General features: G+C 40.1%; 1 protein-coding gene across 2 annotated transcripts in view; it reads right to left on the reverse strand.

Moving 5' to 3' along the window:
* Nucleotides 1-45: 45 nt before the first annotated feature.
* The window catches only part of Ubxn2a (UBX domain protein 2A), a 29,914-nt gene continuing 5,731 nt past the window's right edge, over nucleotides 46-24,228 (reverse strand). For both annotated transcript variants that reach the window (XM_050141893.1, XM_050141892.1), the window contains exons 2-7: nucleotides 22,371-22,424; nucleotides 17,160-17,301; nucleotides 14,782-14,888; nucleotides 9,015-9,152; nucleotides 7,890-8,048; nucleotides 46-4,755 (exon numbers count right to left, since the gene is read on the reverse strand). In XM_050141893.1, coding sequence (XP_049997850.1) covers nucleotides 4,566-4,755; nucleotides 7,890-8,048; nucleotides 9,015-9,152; nucleotides 14,782-14,888; nucleotides 17,160-17,301; nucleotides 22,371-22,411 — 777 coding nt within the window. In that variant the 5' untranslated portion in view covers nucleotides 22,412-22,424 and the 3' untranslated portion in view covers nucleotides 46-4,565. The remainder of the gene's footprint in view (nucleotides 4,756-7,889; nucleotides 8,049-9,014; nucleotides 9,153-14,781; nucleotides 14,889-17,159; nucleotides 17,302-22,370; nucleotides 22,425-24,228) is intronic.

Genomic DNA, 24,228 nt, shown 5'->3' on the forward strand with positions numbered 1-24,228 from the left:
GACAAAGAGCAAGTTATAAATGTAATGAGTGAGCCACTTCTGAGATCCAGTGTGATAAACAAATTTTATCCAAGTGTTGTCCTTTGGCAAAGAACAAAGGTATATACTAATAAGGCTCCATGCTATGTCAGAAGAACAAATGCAACCGTTGTATTGGTACTAAAATATCACTTTTTCACATTTCTGAGCATCAACTCAAAATAACATTGGCTAAAGAAAGAGCATCTAATAAATAATATTGATTCTCAAACTGAATGACTTAGATAAAAATGACAAAAGTATTCACATGTACTATTTTATAACAAGTGTAAACTATCTAACAGATCCTTTCAACGAACAGCATTTTATCTTTAAGAGAACAGTTCATTTAACCATTAGCAAAATACCACATCAAAAACATATTAAGGCACTAAAATAAATACACACATACTGCAATGACAATGTATGAAAACATAAAGAGGTGTACAGAATAAGTAAAGATAAAGTAAAATTAATTTAGCTTTGAGAGTGCATAGTAATCTAGCTGGCAGATTAGGATGTATAAATCAGATAGGTACTCCTGTACGTCCATCTTATCTGCAAGATAACTGGTGACAGATTTGAAGCAATGAATTGGGTCAAATTGCATCCTACTCCTAAGATGGCCACTTATTTCAAGTTTTGCTTCCCTTCCAACTTATTCTTCCAAAGTCAACCTGTGGTAAGGAGTCTAGCAACTTCACAGCTTTGGATTTTCAAGTAAAAAGCTTTATCAGATGATTATCTTTAAGAACACCATTCACACTAACATTTTCACAGTTTAGAGAAACACAAGTTATTGCTGATGACTGTCCTTCCCATTGGAATGTCTCCCCAGCATGTACTGCATAGGATACACAAGAAAGTCCTGTGGCTTCCGGTTAATGACAAACTGGAAAATCCACAAAGGAGGCTTTTGTTTGTTTTTCTTTTCTTTTTTCTTTTTTTGTAGAGACAGGAGAAACATGCTTGTGAGAGGCCTTTCATAAAAATATAAAGAACTGCTTATCATTTACAATGATGCAGATAGAAAGGTTTCATGATAGGCCCATAGGAAACATTTCCTTAGATTCTTGACATATCAACAACTCAAAGTTTTTGCCTGTATCCAAAAGTCAAAATCATCGATTTTACTACCCTCTTTTTTGTTAAGAACATAATTATTTGTTTTACTAAAGAGGGTTCCGTGTAAACATTATCGACAATAAATATTTAATTTTCTAATACATACCTGCTGAATTCCTAGGTAAAAGACACAATGAAAATGCTCTCCTTCATCCTCTATACTACCCACCCAGAAGGTGAAGGTGTGGCATATGGAAGGCTGGGAACTAGGGAGGACAGTGTCTTTAAATAAGACTGCAAAAGAAAGGGCTGAGCCAGGACGTCCAGTAACGTACATAGGTTCTGCCTTGTAATTCCTGAGTTCAAACCTCATTCACTCTTTCCCAGCCCCACCTCATCTGTGATGGGAGGCAAGGCACAGGCTACGTCATGAGTGCTTCAGCTCTAAGGGGGCAGCCTGAGTAAACTTGGGAAGAGGATACTGCTAAGTGAGGTCTACACACTGCATGTCGGTGGAGTCAGCCGCAGTCTATGGTGAAGTATACAGGGTGGATTCTCACAGTACTCAGGCCTAGCACCGATTCCTGCAGCGTTACACTAAATCCCTACAAACCACTCAGGGCTCCACCTGGAGCTGGCACCATCTCCAACACAGTGAACCATGTTCGTGGGAGGTGGCAGGAACAGACAGACAGTCTTATTCTGTAGCCCAAGCTGGCCTTGACCTCATGGTAATCCTCTTGCCTCAGTCTCCTAAGTGCTATGATCACAGATGTGGGCTACCATGTTTGGCCAGGTATTGGCCCTTTGGAAATTACTCCAAATAATCCTTTGTCAGAATGTCTTTCCTAACCATACAGCGCTATATGCTTCTTTCTTATTCTCACAAATGAAAAGAGCTGTCTTCTAGAGGCTGTAAGGTAAGTGATCCTACAACACAGAGAATGGAGAAACAGGTGAGAATCATTCATCTTCACTGTTAGACAAACTTTTGGAAAAATATACAATGCCACCTTTCTCAATAAGTCTTTTCATGCTTTGGAAATTATTTAATTTTTTAAAAAATTAAGGTGTATACGTTTTTTTTTCTTGTGTGTATCACTTGAGCGCAGTACCCAGAGGTCAGAAGAGGGAGCTGGATGCCTTGAAACAGGAGCTAGAGTGGTTTCGAGTTGCCATGTGGGTGTTGGGAATCAAACCCAGATCCACAGCAAAAGCAGCCAGTGCTCTTAACTGGGTGTGAAAGTTGTTATTGTTAAGAGACAGGGCTTTACAATGCTGCTCAGGCTCACTGACCCTCCTCTCTCCGGAGGTGTGGGGGCATGAGTGAGAGCTAGAGCATGCACAACTGTGGGCAGCTTCCAAGTTATTATTTTTAAGTGAATAAACACTTGAAAACTTTGAGGATTCTTTTCCCCTGCTAGACAGGGTTCCTCTATATGGTCCTGGCTGTCCTGGAACTCACTCTGTAGACCAGGCTGGCCTAGAACTCAGAGATCTGCCTGTGGCTGCCTCCTAAGTACTGAAATTTAAGGTGTTCACTACCACCACCTAGCCAAACTTTGGGTTTTTAATAATTATATACATATAACTCACATAAAAGGTTTATAGACTATATCCAGCACCTATGGATACTGCTGCTGGTATGGGCCACTTAATCTTTGCTACAATGTATACCTCTCTTGTTTTTATTGATTTTTATTTAGATTTTAATTACTTAAAGTTTAATTCAACAGATTATTTGCAAATAATTTATTTCTAAACATGGGATTTAATCTGAAAATCAAAACATAATTGGTTTTAGTTAAAAGCATAAGATACTAAGCATGTTTTCCTATAATGCCTACACAGGTTTACTGTGATATGAAGTAGAAAATGTGTACTTTATGTGAATTTAAGAAATGTTCACACATTTGTACTATGACAAAATAGATTCTAGTTGAGTGTCAAATGGATGGCTAATTACAAATGTTAGCTAAAAATAAATTCCTAGTTTTGGGGGAGAAAGTAGGAAGAGAATGAACTGTGGCTCTTGGGGAATTGTTTGTGTGTGCTTTTACACTGCAGTATGGGGGTCCTCTTTAACGACTCAACACACCTCATCCTCTTCAATGAACGCCTACGTGAGCTCTTGCCCTAACTCCCTGATGAAGAGGATCACTCTCCTCGAGCAATTCCATATTACACAGGTGAAGGCCTGCTGAAGGCGGGGCCCGCATCACACCCCGGGAAGGTGGTGAGCTGGCCAGGCTGCCCTACCTGTAAACATGGCTTCACACACGCAGCGCCTTCATCCTGCACCTGAGCCAGGGCACTGTACAGATTAATTTCTTCCACGACCACACAGACTTATTCTGTGCCTCCTTATGGCAATGGCGACCTCCATTGACAAGAACAGGGACCTCCACACACACCGCCCAAGCCTTCTGGAGGAATATGGCTGCTGAGAGGAGCTGGCTAGACAGCTACACTCTGCTCACACCATGGCAGACAAGTTGTTCAGCCCAAAATCTACCCGAAACATCCTCGAGGACTCCTTCTAGGGTTCTGCCCTTTGGACTACTGCTCCCTCACTCTGCAAGCTAAGTCTGGGCCTGGACCAGCTGGGAAGCAAAGCCTTCCTTGAAGGGATTGCTTTAATAGTTACTTTTTATGTTTGTCTCTGGGTTTACAACCTCTCTCCCGCCTTCAGCCCACTGTATGAATTATATAGATATTTTTACTTAATTTGATACCAACTTTTCCTTAAATTTACATACATTAAATATATATGCATTCCTTTAAAAAAAAGCTTTTTTGGTTTTGGTGTTTTGTTGTTGCTTTGTTTTTGCTGGGGTCTGATTGAACCTAAGGTCTCATATATGCTTGACAAATATTCTACCATTGAACTACATCCCCAGCCCTTAAAATTACATACAGAAGGTATAGAAAAATGTAGGCACCTAATACTAATATTATACTACACAATTTCATTCCTAAAAATATTATACATCTTGGATACTGATGCCAAATTAATATTTGAATATCTCTTGCCATCACAGAGTGAAAACTGAGAAGCCGTGACGGTTAGGCACTATAATAATTACATCAATGCTTTTAACATATCATGTACAATATTTTAATATGTTGCTATTTAAAAACTGAGATAGCTAACATTTATATTAATTATCTGCTGTTTCAATACTAATGCTGTGAAACTCTTAATTTAGACCACATTAAGATTAATGACATAGCTATTTAATTTATCATACTGTTTAACTAGTATTTGAAGATACATATTCTTTTCTGAGTGGCCTTTGGGAAAAGTGCATTAACTGTGGTTTCCAGCCATACATTACTCTCCTAACTTGAACTTGTGATTATTTAAACCCCCTCACAAGGAATTAAGTAGCATTCAAACTCCAAGCTCAAACTGACATCTGTCTCCCACATCTGCATGTGTACTTCCAACCGTCATTTCTCTCAGTCTCTCAAATAAACTGTCAGAGTTTTCTAAAAGGTTCAGAAGTTATCTGTAGTCTCTGAATGATAACAGCATTCTGCAAATCTGCTTCTTCCAATGTGAGCGTCTCATCCAGAAGTCTGAGAAAAGGAAGAGCCGTTGCCAGGGCAAAGGGGGGGCTTCTCTGAGATCCTTGGTATTTTTCAATGAAGTCTTTGATGTGGCTCACCCTGCAAAATACCACAAATTATTAATTTATGAAAACCTGAACTAGCTAATTTAAGGTAGGTAGCATCAACTTTTATAGATATTTGGATTTGTTAAAATAGAGACTAGAGAAAGTCTTACATGATACAACGAATCATTTACTTGTTTTTTAAAGCAGTGCTTGGATTACAGGTCATTGCTGACACCATTACAAGTTTGTGACACCATGTCAGTTATGTGGTGCTGGGGATTGAACCCAGGGCTTTGTGTATGCTAGGCAGGTACTTCACCATCTGAACTACACAGCTATATCGCAAGCTCTGTATGCTTTGGGAATGAACCCAGAGGCCCAAACATGCCAGCCAAGAACTCCTACTACTGTGGTGCAGCTCAAGTTCTAGGCTACATTTTAAAGCTGATGTGTGTGCATGTGCTCTACCAGCTGAGCTACATCTCCAACCATAATCACCGCACTCTCGAATGTCAACCAAAGTTAGTTCATCTTCACAGGTTTTTCCCAAGACAGGGTTTCTGTGTTCTCTGTGGTTCATGCTCTTTTTTTAAAAAAAAAATTGTTTATTTATTTTGTATACAATATTTTGTCTGTGTGTATGTCTGTAGACCAGAAAAGGGCACCTGACTTCATTACAGGTGGTTGTGAGCCACCATGTGGTTGCTGGGAATTGAACTCAGGACCTTTGGAAGAGTAGGCAATGCTCTTAACTGCTAGCCCTTTTTTGACAGGGTTTCCCAGTAGCTATGGAGTCAGTCCTGGAACTTGCTCTGTAGAACAGGCTGGCCTCAAACACACAGCAATCCACTTGCCTTTGCCTCCCGAGTGCTGGGATTGAAGGTGTGTACCGTCTCCACCACCTGGTGAGGTTCACGTTCTTTGTGTACCAGCTGTGTTATGTGACTCAAATTTTTTTTGTACTTTTCAATGACGGGGATTAAACCTAAGACTTTTTGCAAGCACTGAGATATACCTCCAACCTGATATAAAGTCTATTATTTCAAGACAGGATTTCATGTAGCCCAGGCTGGTCTCAAACCTTCAATGTAGCCAAAGGTATCTTTGAACTTTTCTGATCCTCCTGCCTCTACTTCCTAATCCTCAGATATGTGAGATTATATCTCAAAAACAAAATGAACAAACAAAAACTGTACAAAAGAGAAAAACTGTACAAAAGATGAGAAGAAAATACCTGGGATCCAGAGAGAGTTCAAGGCCTGCCTGGCAACTTAGTGAGAAATGTCCAAAGTTAATGCAAAATAAAAACAGGATAGTTCAGTGGTAGAATACTGGCCCAAATAACCAACCAACCTACCTTAAAGAAGAAACACAAACTTCAAATACTCTAATAGTGGGTAAAAGCACCTGCTGCCAAAGCCGACAACTTGAGTTCTTTCCCTAGGACTCACACGATGGAAGGATAGGAGATTCTCAAAAGTAGTTCCCTGATACCAGGCTTGTGTACTCCCTACCTAACCACCCATTCACACAAGCTAGGTAGATATAGATAGATAGACAGGCAGGCAGACAGACAGACAGATGATAGATACATACAGTATAAAAAAGCAGAATGAATATTGAGGCCATTCTGGATTACATAATGAGTTCTTGGCCAGCTAGGGTCACATAGTTAAGGTTTTGTTCTGTCTCAAAACAAAACAACAACAAACAACAAAAACCCAACGGCAAACAAAACAACTATTCAGGAAAACACAACAACAAATGCATGCTTGTGCACACTTGTGCATGCACACACGCAAACACATGAAAAGAATAAAAAGACTTTTAAGTAAAGAGAAACAAAAGAGAAAAGATGGAGGCCCTAAACCCACCTGCTTGGGGGAACTATGTATCACTTTAGCTGGGAGATGTCTCAGTCAGCATGTGACCTTGCTATGCAAACCTGAGAAATAAGTCTAAAGCTTGGTATGGTGGGTGGCACATGACTACAATCCCATCTTTTAGAAGGCTGGGTGGGAGAGGAAGATTACCATTAGTCTGAGGCCAGTCTGAATTACACAGAAGAATGTAGAATAAGTTGCTGTCTCAAAAAAATAGGCCAGGTGGCAGACTACACAGAGAAACCTTGTCTTAAAAAAAAAAAAAAAACCCAAACCAAACAAACCCAATTCTATCTGGGCATGGTGTTACAAGCCTCTGTTCCTAGCACAGGGGCAGCTAAGGCGCACAGTGAGTTGAAGGCTGCCCTGAATTAGAGTCCCAGGTCAACCTGGGTACCTAGCAGGCCCTGCCTCAACAAACAAAAGTCCATGCAAGCTGCTTAACATTCCACTTAACAAACACTGTAAAACAGCTAAAATTTTACAGTAGAGATCTTAACCTACTGATGATAAGACATGCTTTATCCCCTATGAGGTACGTTATTCAGAAAAATACAGGTTTTTACCTCTGGGGGACATAATTTTAGATACACAGAGCAAACTGGGTGTTGTCTGGACAATGACAAAGGAGTATTATTCATGTCTAGTTCAAAACTGAGCAGGGCAAAAAGTGAGTCCCTGGTTCATAAAAACACAAAAGATTGTTACATCTGCATAAGTAAACCTAAACTTGGACTGCTGCTGATGAACTGAACGGATAAACAATTATGTATGTATGGTAGACAAAAAGAAGGGGCTGAGGCTGTAGCTTACTGGTAAGGGCATATATGCCTAATGAATATGAGCAATAAAACAATAGAGAGAAAATGAACTAGCTACAGGACAGAAGCTCAAATCAACACAATACTGAGATTAAAATCCCAAAAACAGGGACTGGAGAGATGGCTCAGCAGTTAATAGCACTGGCTGCTCTTCCAGAGGTCCTAAATTCAATTCCCAGCAACCACATGGTGGGTCACAACCATCTACAGTGGAATCTAATGCCCACTTCTGGCCTGAAGGCAATAGAGCACTCATATACATAAAGTAAATAAATCTTAAAAACAAAACCCAGCAAAAATACCCCACACTAAACATAGTTCAGTATAAGAATCCTATGTTGATTGACACATTAAACTGAGAGCTGTTTTTTTTTTAAAAAAGCCATCATTAGTTCTCAAACATCATTGTTATCTAAACTTAAAAAAAGATATGAAATTTAAATCAGAAAACAAGTAGTTAAGTATAAACACAGAGGTCTGACCTATGAGAAATGTTAAATCTTTGGACAGTCCTTTCCCCGTTGGCCAACCAGATCTGGATCCTGGTGATGGGCTCCAAGTTGTTCAGTGACACAGCAGACAAAGTACTTTTCTTTTCAACTTCAATACTCTTTGCTTTAGAAACGATTTTTGGTGTAGCACTAAGAAAATACAAATGACAAAGTCAGAACATGTCTTCTTATTATATAAATTTTACATTAAGCTCAGTTTCTAGGAAGAGTTTTATAAATCACAACTACTCCCTCAGGAATAAATGATTGTTATGTTCACAACATATATGTTCTAGGAATCAAATGAAATTACACATACCCAAGCAATCTGTAAGTTTACAGAACGACATGCAAATTAGCATTACCTGGGGTAAAGGATGCACTGTTAAAAGAAATTACTTTCTCTGTAGAAGTTAGCCCTTGAGTAACCAAGGGTACACCTAAAACTTTCTAGATGTAAAGCTGAAAATGTATACACTTTCCCACTACTAATAAATGAAAACAAGGGATTGGATATATAGTTGGTAGAGTGCTTGCTTAGCATACACAAATCCTTAGTCTAGTCTGCAACACCCCATAGAACCAAGCATTGCAATTCCAGCACTAGGGAGGTGGAGGCAGGAGGGTCAGGAATTCAAAGTCATCCTTGAAAATATAAAGACCCTGCTTAAAACAAACAAAGCAAACCAAAACCAAATCAACCTATTAAAAAAAAAAAAAAGATCTTGGAGTTGGAAAGATGACTCAGAGGTTAGGAGCACTGGCTGCTCTTCCAGAAGTCCTGAGTTCAATTCCCAGCAACCACATGTTGGGTCACAGTCATCTATAATGAGATCTGGTGCCCTCTTTTGGCACGTAGGAAAAACACTGTATACACAGTAAATAAAAAAAAATCTAAAACAAAACAAAACAACAACAAAAAAACCCCAAGAACTCATTTGGAACTGGGATGTATTTCAGCAGTAACTATTTGCCTTCTATGTTTATGGGCCCTAGGTTAGATAGAACCCAAGCACCAGAAAAAGTCATTTCTAGCAGAAGAAATATTATATTCTATATGATTAGAAAAATGAGAAAATGTCTGTTATAGAAAACACAGACAATAACTATAATTACCTTCCTAGTCTGTGACCCTGTCCTGAAAAGGGCTGGAACACAGGCTTAGTAGACATACATACTTCATTTTTTTTATCTTCAACTTTAACATCCACTTCTTCTTTATCAAAAATTCCCCGTAATTCTGTAGGTAATTCCCTTTGAAAGAAAAGAAACTGATAAAGCTCCTGTCTTCCCTGTCTCTGAAAGACAAATTCCATATGGGTTAAGGAGGTAGCATAGACGGTAGAGCACCTGACTAGCATGTGTCAGTTTGGGGTTTAATCTTTAGCACCATATAAGCCAGCAATGGTGGTGTGTGCTATAATCCCAGCTCTTGGGATAGGGAAGCAGGAGGATCAGAAGTCCAAGGTTATCCTTGATCACATTGCAAGTCGGAGGTCGTCTAGACTACAAGAGACCCTTGCAAAAATAAACAGAGCTGGTAAAGGTACTTGTTACCAAGCCTCATCACTTGACTTTCATCTCTGGAATCTACAGGGTGGAAGGAGAGAACTCCTGAAAGTTGTCTTCTGATTTCCAATATGAACACTGTGGCACACAGGGGTGTTTTGTATGTATATAGATAGACAAATGTAAACAAAATAAATATATGAAAAAAGAAATATATGAAATTCATACTATTTCATAAGGAAATAATTGAATGTATTTAAAGTAATATCACCAAATAATATGAATACACAAACCTGAGAGATATAAAGTAATTTTAAAGACATTATGTCCAGTTTTATAGCATTACCTAGAATAGTATTAAATTCATAATACTTGATTAGATGCTGCTAATTTACAAAGTTTTACTGTGTGTGCAGGTGTGAGTTATATGTGTGGGTAGTATTTGCACTTATGCATGTGTGCACTGAAGTCAGAGGAGGGCTTTAGGTGCTTTACTATTTTCTGTCTTACTCATTTGTCACAGGGTCTTTCCCTGAACCTAAAGCTCATGATTTTTTGCTAGCTTGGCAGCCAGAAAGCACCAGCAATCCTCCTGTCTCTGCTGTGCAATAGTGCTGGGGTTACAGTGCATGAGACAATGACCATCAGATCCTCATGGGTGCAGAGCAGGTGCTCTGAACAACTGAGCCATCTCCACCCAGCTAAGAAATTATTTCTGATTAATGTGTGGGTGTATGCGCACATGTGCGCATATAGGATGTGTATGTGTGACTATGGGCATGTGTGTGCCATGGCACATGTAGAGACAAGAGGACAACTTTTGGTAGTCAGCTCTCTCCTTAAACTATGGATTCTGGGATTGAACTCAGGTTTTAAGGATTGACTGGAAAGGACTTTGATCTGATGAGCCATCTCAAAGGCCCATTCATTTTTTTTCAACTTTTTTTTTTTTTTTGAGACAGGGTTTCTCTGTGTAATAAATAGCGCTAGTTGTCCCGGAACTTGCTCTGTAGACCAGGATGGCCTCAAACTCACAGAGATCTGCCTGTCTCTGCCTCCTAAGTGCTCAGATTAAAGGCGTGAGGCACCCAACTAGTTTTTATCATTTATTTAAAAAAAAAAAAAGATAACCAAAGGACTAAAGGTGAAAGGAAATACTAAGCTTTAGTTCTGTTTTTGTTTGCATTTTGAGATGGGCAGGCCTTGAATCTCTGACTCATGGCTCTACCTCTTGAAGGCTAGTCTGAAACTCATGATATAGCTAATACATCTAGCTTCATAGATAGGACAATTCTCCTTCTTCAGCCTCCCAAGTTTGTAGGTTATAGGTAAAATACTTTCCTAACTAATTTAAATACGGGGGGAGGGGCCGCTGGGCGGTAGTAGCGCACACCTTTAATCTGAGCACTTGGGAGGCAGAGGCAGGTGGATCTCTGTGAGTCGAGGCCAGCCTGGTCTACATGAGCTAGTTCCAGGACAGGCCCCAATGGTACATAGAAACCCCGTTTCAAAAAACCAAAACAAATAAATAAACAAACAAACAAATAAAGTAAGAGGGCTGGAGAGATGGCTCAGAGGTTAAGAGCACTGGCCTCTCTTTCAGAGGACCTGGGTTAAATTCCCAGCGCCCATGTGGCAGCTGACAATTGTCTGTAACTCCAGTTCCAAGGGATCTGACACTTTCACACCAAATCACATAAAAGAAAAAAATATATATTTACTTTGATAATGACAAAGTGAAATACAATCACTACTGGCTTTAAAGACAAAAATTCACGGGGCTGGAGAGATGGCTCAGAGGTTAAGAGCATTGCCTGTTCTTCCAAAGGTCCTGAGTTCAATTCCCAGCAACCACATGGTGGCTCACAACCATCTGTAATGGGGTCTGGTGCCCTCTTCTGGCGTGCAGGCATACACACAGACAGAATATTCTACACATAATAAATAAATAAATATAAAAAAAAGAAAAAAATTCACATTTCATCCTTCTATCAGATCTAAATAACAATTGATTGGCTCCAGTCCTGGGTTTTGTCTAATATTTCAGATACCCTTTTTGGTTGGTTGTTTTTGGTGCTTATCTTTAATCCCAGCACTCACTAGACAGAGGCAGGCGGATCTCTGTGAGTTCGAGGCCAGTCTGGTCTATACCAGCTAGTTCCAGGACAGGAACCAAAGTTACAGCGAAACTGTGTCTTGAAAAACCAACCAACCAAACAAAAAGACTATATAAAAAACTCTCGTGGGGCCGGGCGATGGTGGCACACGCCTTTAATCCCAGCACTGGGAAGGCAGAGGCAGGAGGCTCTCTGTGAGTTCGAGACCAGCCTGGTCTACAGAGCTAGTTCCAGGACAGGCTCCAAAGCCACAGTGAAACCCTGTCTCCAAAAACCAAAAAAAAACCTCTCGTGGGGCTGTATGGAAAGAGAGTGTAGCTCAGTGGGAGAAGTAGTCTTGATGTGCAAGGCCCCTGGGTAGGTTTCTGGAAAAAGGTTGGGAGAAACAAATAATCTAATATTAAAATAGGCAAAGAAAAACATGGAGAAATAATTTAGAATGCCATTTCTCCAAAGATACACAAATGGCTAATAACACAACATTGGGGAACTGAAAAGAAGAACTAGAAGGAAACACTGTTTCCTACTTACAAGGAAGCTGTAATTCAAAATGGCTGGCATTGACAAATATTAGCGAAGACAGAAATAAATACTGTGGCCCTCATACACTGCTGGTATACTGCTGGGGTTGTTTCAAACCGTATAGTCACTTAGGAATACAGTTCGACAACTCTTTGTGAAGTCAAAGATAGAATTAACATCTTGTGAGATATATATGTATATACATATGCCTAACTGAAAATATTTGTCTGCATAAGAACTCAGCCAAGAACTAGGAGATCAGCAATTAAAAGCACACTCCACTCTTCCAGAGGACCCAAGTTTGGCTCCAGAACCCATGTCAGGTGGCTTACAACATCCTCTTACAGTTCCAGGGGATACAATGCCTTTAATGGCTGTAGGCATCTGCACACATGTTTAAAATGCACCTATCCCCTACCCCTGCATACACATAATTAAAAAAAACTTTATAAACAAAAAACTTAGCTGGGCTAATGACACATGCCTGTATCCTAGCATCTGAGTGGTAAATACAGAAGAAGGAGCTCAAGGTCATATTTAGTAAAGAACTCAAGGTCAGTCTGGCCTAACGTGAGACACTGAACCACTAACCAATTAATTTATACAGGGTCGTGGGGGTGTAGCTCAGTAGTAGAGCACTTGCCTGGCTTGCATATAGTTCTGGGTTTAATCCATAGCCCAGCAAAACAAAAAACAAAACCAAATAAACTAACCAACCAAACAAGCAAGCAAAACACTTACATAGAAATATATTTTTAACAGCTCTAAATATGGAAATGACCCAAACATCTAACCACTGATTAACAAACTGTGACTTCTGACTACATAGCCCTGGCTGTCCTTGAACTCAAAGAAATCTGCCTTCATTTGTCTTGAGAATGCTAGAATTAAAGGCATGCACCACCATGCCTAATAAGATACTTTTTATAGAAATAGTTAAATGGCCTCAATTGCCAAGAAAAATTAAATATATATACCCAAACAATAATACATATATACATATATTCACATATATATGAATAAGAAGTTATCATTGTGAGAATACATAGATATATTCAAAGAGCTCTGTCACAAGCCATTTCCCCCCTAAAAATCATTACAGAAACCATCACCCTGGGGAGTCTGCAGGGAACCTCATACCCATAATTATGTTCTATTGAGAACCTGCCTCACGTCCAATTAACTGTTAATCTGTTAGCGGAACCCGCCTCACATTCCAGCTATCCAGGGAACTAGGTGTGGCAACTCTTGACTTCTTGGCCTACCTGTCCGAATGTAACCTGGCCTACGTGATCTGGAACACGCGGCAAGAATCCAGTTGCCCTGCCCCCCCATTCCTTACCATATATAAACTGTAACCCGTCCCTAATAAACGGAGGCTTTGACAAATCTGCTTGGCCTCCTTCTTCTGTCTTAGCTCATTCCCTTCCAGGTAGCGCCCCTCCGTGACCCTGGAATAACTGATTGCAGGGTGGGTTACAAACCCCTAGACTGAATAACCCACTCAACGCAATTGACAGAGCTCATAATGGACAATTAAAAACTGATTTATAAATAAATATATACCGTAAGGATCAAATCTGAACTAAACCAAGACCACCCCTTCTATGCCTGCTCCATGATCCCAAGTTCCCCAAGTTCCTGAAACAAGTCCAACTCCACCCTGGGTATGACTAAGACCATGTCTCAAGCAAAAACAATACCTATTACCACTCTCCTCAAAAATACTTGTATTTTTCTAGATAAAACATGTATAATACTTAGATTCATAATTTTTAACTTTATAATTTTAAAGATAAAATTACTAAATATGGAATAACAAAGAAGACATGGAATTAAGGAATAAGTGGCAAGATTGGTTGATCAGAATTCAAATTCCTAAAATTCAAATTATAGCTCTAATCTGGGCTTGTTGGTACATGCACAAAATCCCATTTGAGGCAGGCTGGTCCACATAGTATACTCCAGGTTAGCCAAGACTGTATTTTGAGACCCAATATAAATAAAACAAAACAACAAAAAATTAGTTGTGGCCCTCTAAGAAAAATGTCAATTAAAAAAAAAAAAGGGCACTACAAACCAGGTGAGATGGGCCATGTCTTTAATCCCTGCACGAGGGAGGCAGAGGCAGAAGGATCTCTGAGAATTCAAGGCCAGCCTGGTCTACAGTTCCAGGACAGCAGGGACTGTCACATAGAGAAACCCTGTCACAAAAAATAAACAAAGGGGCATTGGGGGTGGGCATGGTCACCCATACCTTTAATCCTAGATCTCAGAAAACAGGATGGCAGACCACTGTAATGTCCAAGGTCAGCCTGGGGGAGAGTGAGGGGAAGGGGCTGAGAGGAGTGAGGAAGAAACCGAAAGGCCAAGATCAATTTAAGCTAGATGTGATAGCTTATACCTTGGATTTCAAAGATAGCTGAGACTAAATGACTGTTATTTAAAGATTTTCCATATATTTATGCCTGTGTGTAGGCATAGCACATGGAAACAGATGCCCTTGGAGGGCCCCCAAACTGAAGCAGCAAAGCTTCTTAGACCACCTCTCCAGCTCTGGCTGCCATTTAAAACAAACAACCCAAGCCCCCTGCCACACCACCCCCCAGGGAAGAGATGTGAATTCACAGAAGAAACAGTATGTCTATGAATGTGTAAAGGGGCACAATCATGACTACGAATGATTTTTTGATGTGAAACATGCCTGAAATACCCCTCTACTATGTCCTGCTTACCCCTTTTTGATGGAGTTCAGAAACTGCTGACTTGCACCATCAGAGTAACTTCTAAAGTCATCATTGACTGTGAATCCGTTTTTCCACAATTTTATATTTACATCTACCTACAAGGCAGTAAAGAAAGGAGTACATTGTAAGAAAGGCTGACCTTGAGCTCACTAAATAGCCTATGCTGGCCTTGAACTCCAGATCATCCTACCTGAGCCCAAGTTCTGAGTTCACAGGCCCGTACCATCACACCTAGCTCATGAATAATATTATGTTATTATTAAAACATATACATTAGTCATTTGGAAAATTTTGTTCTCTAAGCCATGCAAATCTAAATGCTAATTATTTCCTTATATGACAGACATTATAGTTATTAAACTAACACTAACTTCATGAGAAAATTCTGTAAGTTTGAAAAGCTGTCGAGTGCATGAAAGAGATTTCCCCAAATTCCTAATCCAGTTAAAAGTTGGCTAAGTAAAATCTTTGCATTTGTAACAATGCAGTAAGTTGTTTCCCTTACCAGGCCCACTTAATTATTCTGTGAAAATGCCTGCCAAAATAGCCAAGTCTAATGGGGTACGTATGTGTGTAGGCCAGAAGTTGAGTCAGTGTCTTCTTTAATTGATATCTTATCCCAATAAAGAGGGGCTGGAGAGATGGCTCAGTGGTTAAGAGCATAGGCGGCTCTTTCAGAGGACCCAGCTTCATTCCCAGCACCCACATGGCAGCTCCAAACTATCTGTAACTCTACTACTAGGTGATCTGACACACCAATGTACATAAAATAAAGTTAAGTAAATTTTGTTTTTAAAGATGGTTAGGCAGTTAGGAGCACTTGTTATTTCAAAGGACCTGGCTTGGCTCCTGGTACCTGTTTCACTGAACATTCATAACTTTAGTCCCAGAACTGACATTCTCCATGGGCAGTCAGCACACATGTGGTACATATACATACATTCAAATGAAACAAACACATAAAATAAGTAAATGTGCTACATTTCCAGGTCTTTGTTTACTTTTTAAACTATGATTTATCAAAGTTTATAATTGGTACTATTATAATAAAATTTATTTAAAAAAAATCAAACCGGGCTGGAGAGATGGCTCAGTGGTTAAGAGCATTACCTGCTCTTCCAAAGGTCCTGAGTTCAATTCCCAGCAACCACATGGTGGCTCACAACCATCTGTAATGAGGTCTGGTGCCCTCTTCTGGCCTGCAGGCATACACACAGATAGAATACTGTATACATAATAAATAAATATTAAAAAAAAAATCAAACCTTATATAGGTATGCAGTTACAAAGGTATTTTTAAAATGTTTCCAGCTGGGCGGGTAGTGGTGGTGCAGGCCTTTAATCTCAGCACTTGGAAGGCAGAGGCAGGCGGAGTTCTAGGCCAGCCTGGTCTACAGAGTGAGTTCCAGGACTGGTTCCAAAAGCTACAGAGAAACCCTGTCTCAAAAAACCAAAACCAACCAACCAAACAAATAAATACATAAAATGTTTCCAAAGCTGGGCAGTGGAAGTGCATACCTTTATTTAACCTCAGCACTTGGGAGGCAGAGGCAGGTGAATCTCTGTGAGTTGCAGGCCAGCCTGGTCTACACACTGAGTCCCAGGATAGCCAAAACTACACAAAGAAACCCTGTGTTGAAAAAACAAAGCAAAACAAAAAAATCCCAGAAGTTTCCTAGATGGCTTAGTCAGTTCTACCATGTGTGTTTCAGACTGTTGGGCCTGGCAGCAGGTGTACTTACTCAGTGAGTTATCACTTACAACTCCCCATTTTATTTTTTGAGACAGGATTTCTTACTGAACCTGGAGTTCACCAATTCAATTCTACTGGCTAGCCACAAAGTTTTATCTGTGTCTCTGCCTCTCCAGCCCTGGGAATGAGTCTTTTACCTTCTTATGTGACAGCTGGGAGTCCCAATCCAGGTCCTCTGGCTTCCTTCCACCCTGAATACTCCAGCCTTGAACTAACTATGGCCAAGGACAACTTCTACCTTTGGACTTTCAGTTCTTCTGACTCCCCACCTCCCAAGTGTGGGGACTAAGAAGTTTATGAAGCGCTGGGTGGGATGCTGTTATGTAAGCATTCTACCAGCTGAGCTACAGCCTCAGTCCCATCACAGACATTCCTAACTGGAAGCAGTATGTATTTAGTTTGTAAATTCAAGAAACTAATACAATAATTTATATCTCAGTTTATTTTGACTGCTTTGATTACTGCTCAGATGCCAACAACTTTACCTATCGCTGCTTTTCTGGCACTTGTGCAAATACAACATGATGAAAATGGTAAATAATAGCTTTACTATTACAAACATAGTTTTAATTTTATGGATCCTCCTAGAGGCCAATAAGTAGCAGACATTTACCTGTTTCTTCTGTTCAGTGGGGGACAAGCACTTGGCACCAACCTTCTCTGCTTCTTCAAAAAGGCTGTCAACAAAATATTCACAGTCCCTTTGTTGATTACCATTGAGGGGTTGATTGTTAGGAGGTCCTGTTTCACAAACCCTAAAAATAAAAACAAAAACCAAGTGCTGTAAGCACTTCATGAAGTTCATGAAGACGTAATCCTGGAGAAGTGATTAAACACGTTTTAGTCTTAGACCATGTTTTCTATAGACACTTGGGGAAGGCTAACTTTTTGCTGTGTAGGGTATCTTTTGTATTTTAGGCTGTCTAGTGGCCCTTGACATTTATCCACAGTATCGATAACTGGAACAGTATGAAGGTACAAATGATAACAAAGCAGAGTTACACACATATATAAAAATGTCATAAAAAATCTATTACTTTGGAACTTAAGAATTAATTTAAAAGCCCCAAACTAGATGTTCATATTACATTATGTGCGTGAGTATGTGTATAGGAGTGCATGTGTAGAAGCGCTGCAGAGGTCAGAGAACAACTTGTGGGAATTATGGGAATGACCTTACTATTTCCACCATGTGGTCCCAGGGATCAAACTCAGGCTATCAAGCTTTGCAACAAGGGAACTATCAGGCTTGCCTCAGAATTTTAAAAAGGGCAGTAGGGGGCTAAAAGATAGCTCATAGGTTAAGAGTGCACTGCTCTTGTGGAGGACCTGAGTTTGGTTCCTACCATCTATATATGGCAGCTCACAACACTAAACCTACAGTTCCAGAGAATCTGACACTGGCACTCGCTATTCCTACACAGGCACAGATACATAATTAAACCTTGAAAAACACATTTTAAAAAAAGATCTCAGTAGAATGTAACAGTTGTTTAGTGATCTCCACTTAAAGTGTTAAAATAACTAAAAGTATCTTTATAAATGCAAAATGTGTCTAACACTAGTCCAAAAGCACAAAATAGCAAACTTATTTATTCATTTATTTATTTTGGGGGACAGGGTTTCTCTATGTAGCTTTGGAGCCTGTCCTGGAACTCACTCTGTAGACCAGGCTGGCCTCAAAGTCAGAGATCTGCCTGCCTCTGCCCCCAAAGTGCTGGGATTAAAGGTGTGTAACACCCATCGCTGGTTACACTTTTATTTTTTGAGACAGGGTCTCCTATTCCTGACTGGCCTCAAACTTTCTAAGTAGTCAAGGATGACCTTGAACTACTGCCTCTATCTACCAAGTGCTAAGATTATATTCATGTTCCACCATCCTGGATTTATATGGTGCTGGGGACTGAACTCAGGGCCTAATGCATACCAGGCAAGAACCCTACCAACTAAGCATATGCCCAGTCAAAAGTACATTCATTATTTTGAAGGGTTCAAGAAAACCCTTATATCACCCCTTTCTACCCCCACACAGAGTCTCATTATTGTCAAAGCTGGTCTCAAAGTACTAGGCTTAAGTAGTATGTATGTATGTATGTCTGTATTTATTTATTGATTGATTGATTTATCCATGTATCCATCTATCATTCCATCCATCCATCCATCCATCCATCCATCCATCCATCCATCCATCCATCCATCCATCCATCCATCTATCTATCTATCTATCTATCTATCTATCTATGCCTGTTTTTTCGTGATAAAGTTTCCCAGTAGCTATGGAGACAGTCCTGGAACTTGCTCTATAGACCAGACTGCCTCGAACTCACAGAGATCCGTCTGCCTCTGCCTCCTGAGTGCTGGAATTAAAGGCGTGCACCACCACCGCCTGGCTTTAAGTAGTTTTTACTCAGCTTCCAAGATGTTGGGACTATAGGCTTGTGAACTGTGCCCAGCTTCAAATGACTTCAAAAGGGTTACTATGTACTTTTCGGTGCAGAAATTAAAAGTGATACATCAGGAAGAAACTAACAAGTATTTATATTTGCACACTCACAATGATATTCTCCACTAATGAACATTTTAATAGCCTACTTCCTTTTCTATTTTTTTTTTCATTTGGAGTCATGTAGCCCAGGCTAGCCTCAAACTCGATATAACTGATGCTGATCTTGAATTTCTTATTGTCCTTTTCTACCTCCTGAATACTGGAATGCCAAGCATGTGCTATCCTGCTTGGCTTTCTGTTGCTATTTATTTTGGATTTACATTTCATCATTTAAAAATATTACCTAAGATTTTACTTGTCAGGAATGGATTCTGAGCTTTTGGAAGTTAAGCACAGAATTTTTGAGAAAAGATGAGATATCAACATTTGGTAACTCTCACTAACAGGAACTGTTACACTTACTAATCCTGTTGCTATCTCCCTCAAGTCTATGCTTCTAACCACGATACTCTACAATACATGTTACAACTCACTCAGTCTTCACAGTGATCCTAGAAAGTTTATTTTACCTTAATAGATGAAAATAAAGGTTAAGTAAAATTAGTTTAAGCAAAGCTTATGCTCTGAACACCATATCAGAAATCTCTCAAAACAGTCATCATTATATTGTTATTAAATGTTAGTACTCAAGTTGGATTTGGCTCACTCAAAAGGACCCGAGTTTGTCCCCATCACCCAGGTGTGCAGGATGTAGTGGTGAATTCTAGAACTCAAAGGAGAGCCAAGCAGATTTCTGTAATCTACAGGGCAGTCAGGTCTACAAAATTGTTCCAGGCCAACCAGGGCTGTCCTGGAACTTGCTCTGTAGGCCAGGCTGGCCTCGAATTCACAGAGATCTGGCAGCCTCTGCCTCCCAAGTGCTGGGATTAAAGGCGTGCGCCCCCAGCACCGCCCAGCAAGGCAAATACTTTTTACTTTCCCAGGTAATTCTTTCTCCTGTACACACAGCTAAAACATTCATATTACCAATATTAATTATATCTTCCCCAAACAATATGATACCTTTGAAATGTTGTGGGATATCTGATCACTGCTTTACTTAACCTGCCTTAAGGCACCTTCTAATTGGTTTAGTAAAGAGCTGAATAGCCTAGAGCTAGGCAGGAGATGTGGGACTTCTGGGCAGAGCTTGGAGCAGTGGGGAACTCACCAGGACAGAGGAAGGCGGACATATGGTATGGAGGAGAGGTAATGAGCCACGTGGCAGAATGTAGATTAATATAAATGGTTAAATTTGGGAACAAGCCCAAGCAAGATAAGGTCAAGCTTTCATAATTAATACTAAGCATTCATGTCATTATTCAGGAGCTACTGATTCAAAGAAAGTCTGACCACACAGAAAAAGTTATATTGTAAAATACTATCTAATAATACTAATGATTTTTTGCTTTAATCAACATAGCTGTGTAGCAGTATAACATACTTTCTAAAAGTCCAGGCCTCATGGTTCATGTTTAAATGCCTTTACTTAGTTGCAGTAAGGAAAACTAAGTCTCCATATGAAACTTAAGTTTCTATGATTTGGTTTTCTTGTCTCTAAGATGCAGATACTAGGCTTGGGATGTAGCTCAGTTGGTAGAGTACTTGCGTAGCATTCACAAAGCCCTGGGTTCAATCCTCAGCACTACACAAACCTGGCATGGTGATGCATGCCTATAATCCCAGTACTTTGGTGGTAATGACAAGATCAGAAGTTCAAGGTGATCCTTTGGAAACATAATGTGTTCAAGGATAGCCAGGGCTACTATGAGACTGTGACAAAAAAGAAGTAAAGATACAGATGCCACCAAAAATAGTCCTGAAGACAAAATGAAAAACTCAGTATAGCTGGGAGTAGCATGGTGGCATATGCCTTTAGCCCAGAGAATCTCTATAAATTTCAGGCCAGCCTGGTCTACAGAGTCATTTCCAAGACAGCCAGGGCTACACAGAAAAATCCTGTCTCAAAAACCAAGAAATAGTTTTATGAAAAACTCAATAAATCTAAAACAAAACAAAAACTCAATGACTGGCATTGTAAATAGATGAGATTAGGCCAAAGGAAAAAAAATACAGGATTGAAGACAAAGCTAAAGAATTATACTTAGACCAGGAGTGGTGGCCCAGCCTTTAATCCCAACAGAGGTAGGCATATCTCTGTGAGTTCAAAGCCAGCAAGGTCTACAGAGTGAGTTCAAGGACAGCCAGAGCTATACAGAGAGACCCTGTCTCAATAAATCAAGGCTAACACACACACACACACACACACACACACACACACACACACACAAAGAAAAGAAAAAAGGAAAAAAAAGATAGAAAAGAAAAAAATATACTTAGGGTTCAGTAAATTGGCTTAGGCAGTAAAAGTACTTACTTTGTTCAGAACCCACATAATCGTGGAAGGAGAGAACTGGCTCCAAAGTTGTCCTGTGACTTCCACACATACATATGGAATGTAGTTGAACACAAATAATATATCCAGATAGCAGTTTATTTAAAAAACAACAACAACAACAACTTTATTCTATGAACAATAGTGAAGGTGTCAGATTGCCCAGGAACTGGATTTACATACACTTACGAGCTGCCATGTGGATGCTGGGAATCGAACCTGGGTCCTCTGGAAGAGCAGTCAGTGCTCATAACTGCTGAGCCATCTCTTCAGCCCCAGATAGCAGTGTTTAAAAATATCAGCATAGCCTGGGCTGGTGGTATAAGCCTGTATGTATCTCTAGCAACTTAGCAGACTGGAGGAATTTTTTAAATTTAATAAATGTGTGGGTGGCAGAGTGAGTTTAAGGCTAACCTGAACAATTTAGTGATGCCCTGTTGTAGTTGGAGGTGCGAGCCACTTCCCGCCACCCAGCTCCCGCACCGGCTAGCTTTACCAGAAATAATTACACACAAACTGTATTCATATAAACACTGCTTGGCCCATTAGCTTCAGTCTCTTATTGGCTAACTCTTACATCTTGATTAACCCATTTCTAATAATCTGTGTAGCACCACGAGATGGTGGCTTACCAGGAAGATCTTAACCTGCATCCATCTTGGAGAGGAGAGCTATGGTGACTGACCTCACTGCCTTCTTCCCAGCATCCTGTTCTGTTTACTCCGCCTATCTAACTTTCTATCCTATTAAAGGGCCAAGGCAGTTTCTTTATTTAACCAATGAAATCAACACAAAACAGAAGACTCTCCCATATCACCCTGTCTCAAAAAGAGGAGGCTTGCTTTGCATCTGTGAGGCGCTAGGTTCAATCCCTCCAATGAAAGAAGGGATATTAAAGAGAAAAGGTAATCATGGTAATGAGAGGAAGAGCTCTCATAACTTACCATTCTTCTTTTATACTGTCAAGGTTATCTACTTCTTTCATTCTCTTTCTGCTACTGCAAAAGTAAAAAGAAGCAAAAGTTAACATTCTCAACAGTATCAAAAATATATTCCTATTTATCAGTATTTTTTAACATGTTAAGTTATCATGTAACCATAAAATAGTTCTAAATGGGTTTGAACAACTGACCAAATTCAACACGGTCACTTTCATCTAAAACAAAACAAAGAAACACAGGTGGTGGCACATGCCTGCAATCCCAGCACTTGATAAATAGAGGCAGGATGAGTTCAAGGTCATCTTCAGCTTTGTTGCTAAAGATGAGCTTGGGCCCCGAGAAAGACCCTGTTAAGAAAGAAAGAGAGGGAGAGAGAGAGAGTCTTTAACCTCACCACTGGGGAGGCAGAAGCAGGCCAATCTCTATGACTTCTAGGTCAGCTGGGGCCATGTAGTGAGACTGGTCTCAAAACAAAACAAAATAAAAAGATGAGGGGATGAATAGAACTTCTTATTACTGTAGAGGACCGAGGTAGAGTCCCAGCACTCAAAGGGCAGCTCACAACCACTGCTAACTCCAGTTAGAATTACACCTGTACTGGGTGGCTGTGTGAGTCATCAGAGGAAGGAGCCTCAGCTGAGGAAATGCCTCCTTGAGATCCAGCTGTAAGGCATTTTTTCATTTAGTGATCAATGGAGGGGAGGCCCAGACTTGCTGTATAAGAACATGGGCCGAGCAAGCCATGGGAAGCAAGCCAGTAAGCAGCATGCCTCCATAACCTCTTCATCGCTCCTGCCTCCCTTCAGTGATGAACAGCAATGCTGAAGGATATATCTAATAAACGCTTTTCTTCCTAACTTGCTCTTTGTCATGGTGTTTCATCATAGCAATAGAAACCTTAACTAAGACACACCATCCTGACTTCTGGGGCACCTGGCACACATATGGTATATAGATATTCTTGTAAACAACACACCCGTTCACATTTTAAAAAAAAGAAAAGAAAAAAGATCCCATAAAACACCAACAGTAATATTTTAAATGGAATTTTTTTTTGGCTTTGAGTCCCCCTTGCTTTGTATAGGGTCTTTTTCTCTGTATCTGCTGTATGTGCTTCCTCACCCCCCAATAAACACCTTTCTTCAACTGCTAAAATTAATATTTTAAAAGGTTATTTTTTTAGGTGTGTGCATATGTGTTCATGTAGTACACACATACGAGGGTGGCATGCAAGGCCAGAGGCCAATGTCAGGCTTCTTCCTGGATGCTTTCCCACCATATTTGTGTGTGTCAGGAATGTGGATATGCATGTGGAGGAGAAGGTAATTTCAGGTGCTTCCTCCTCAGACACCACCCCCTTTATTTTTCTAAGGAGAGTGCCTCCCTGGAACCCTGGGCTCATTGACTCAGCTAGATTTTCAGGACAGGAAACTCTGCATCCTCAGTGTTGAGATTATAGGCATCCACCACTATTACATGGATGCTGGTGACCCAAATTCAGGTCCTCATGCTTGCCCAAGGAATGTACTTTATTGACTGAGCCATTCTGCAGCTTCCAAAGGCTTTTCACTGGTTTGTTTGCTTTTCTGAGGCAAGGTGTCACTATGTAGCCTGAATGGCTTAGAATGTTAGTTCCAAAGAACCTTATCCCCATTCCTGTCCTCTTTCAAACCACTTTCTACACTGCTATCAGAAGAAGGGCGGAGTCAGGAGTCACCAGACAGATGCAGAAGCAGGATATATACAAAATGAGGTAACACACAATGAGTACATGGTAGAAATGTGTTAATTTAGGTTGTAAAAACTAGTCAGTAACAAGACCAAGATATTGGCTGAACATTTATAATTAATATATGCCTGA

Source organism: Alexandromys fortis, unplaced genomic scaffold (genome assembly GCF_014885135.2).
Source record: "Alexandromys fortis isolate MF-2015 unplaced genomic scaffold, M_Fortis_MF-2015_v1.1 scaffold_30, whole genome shotgun sequence".
Taxonomy (NCBI): Eukaryota; Metazoa; Chordata; class Mammalia; order Rodentia; family Cricetidae; genus Alexandromys; species Alexandromys fortis.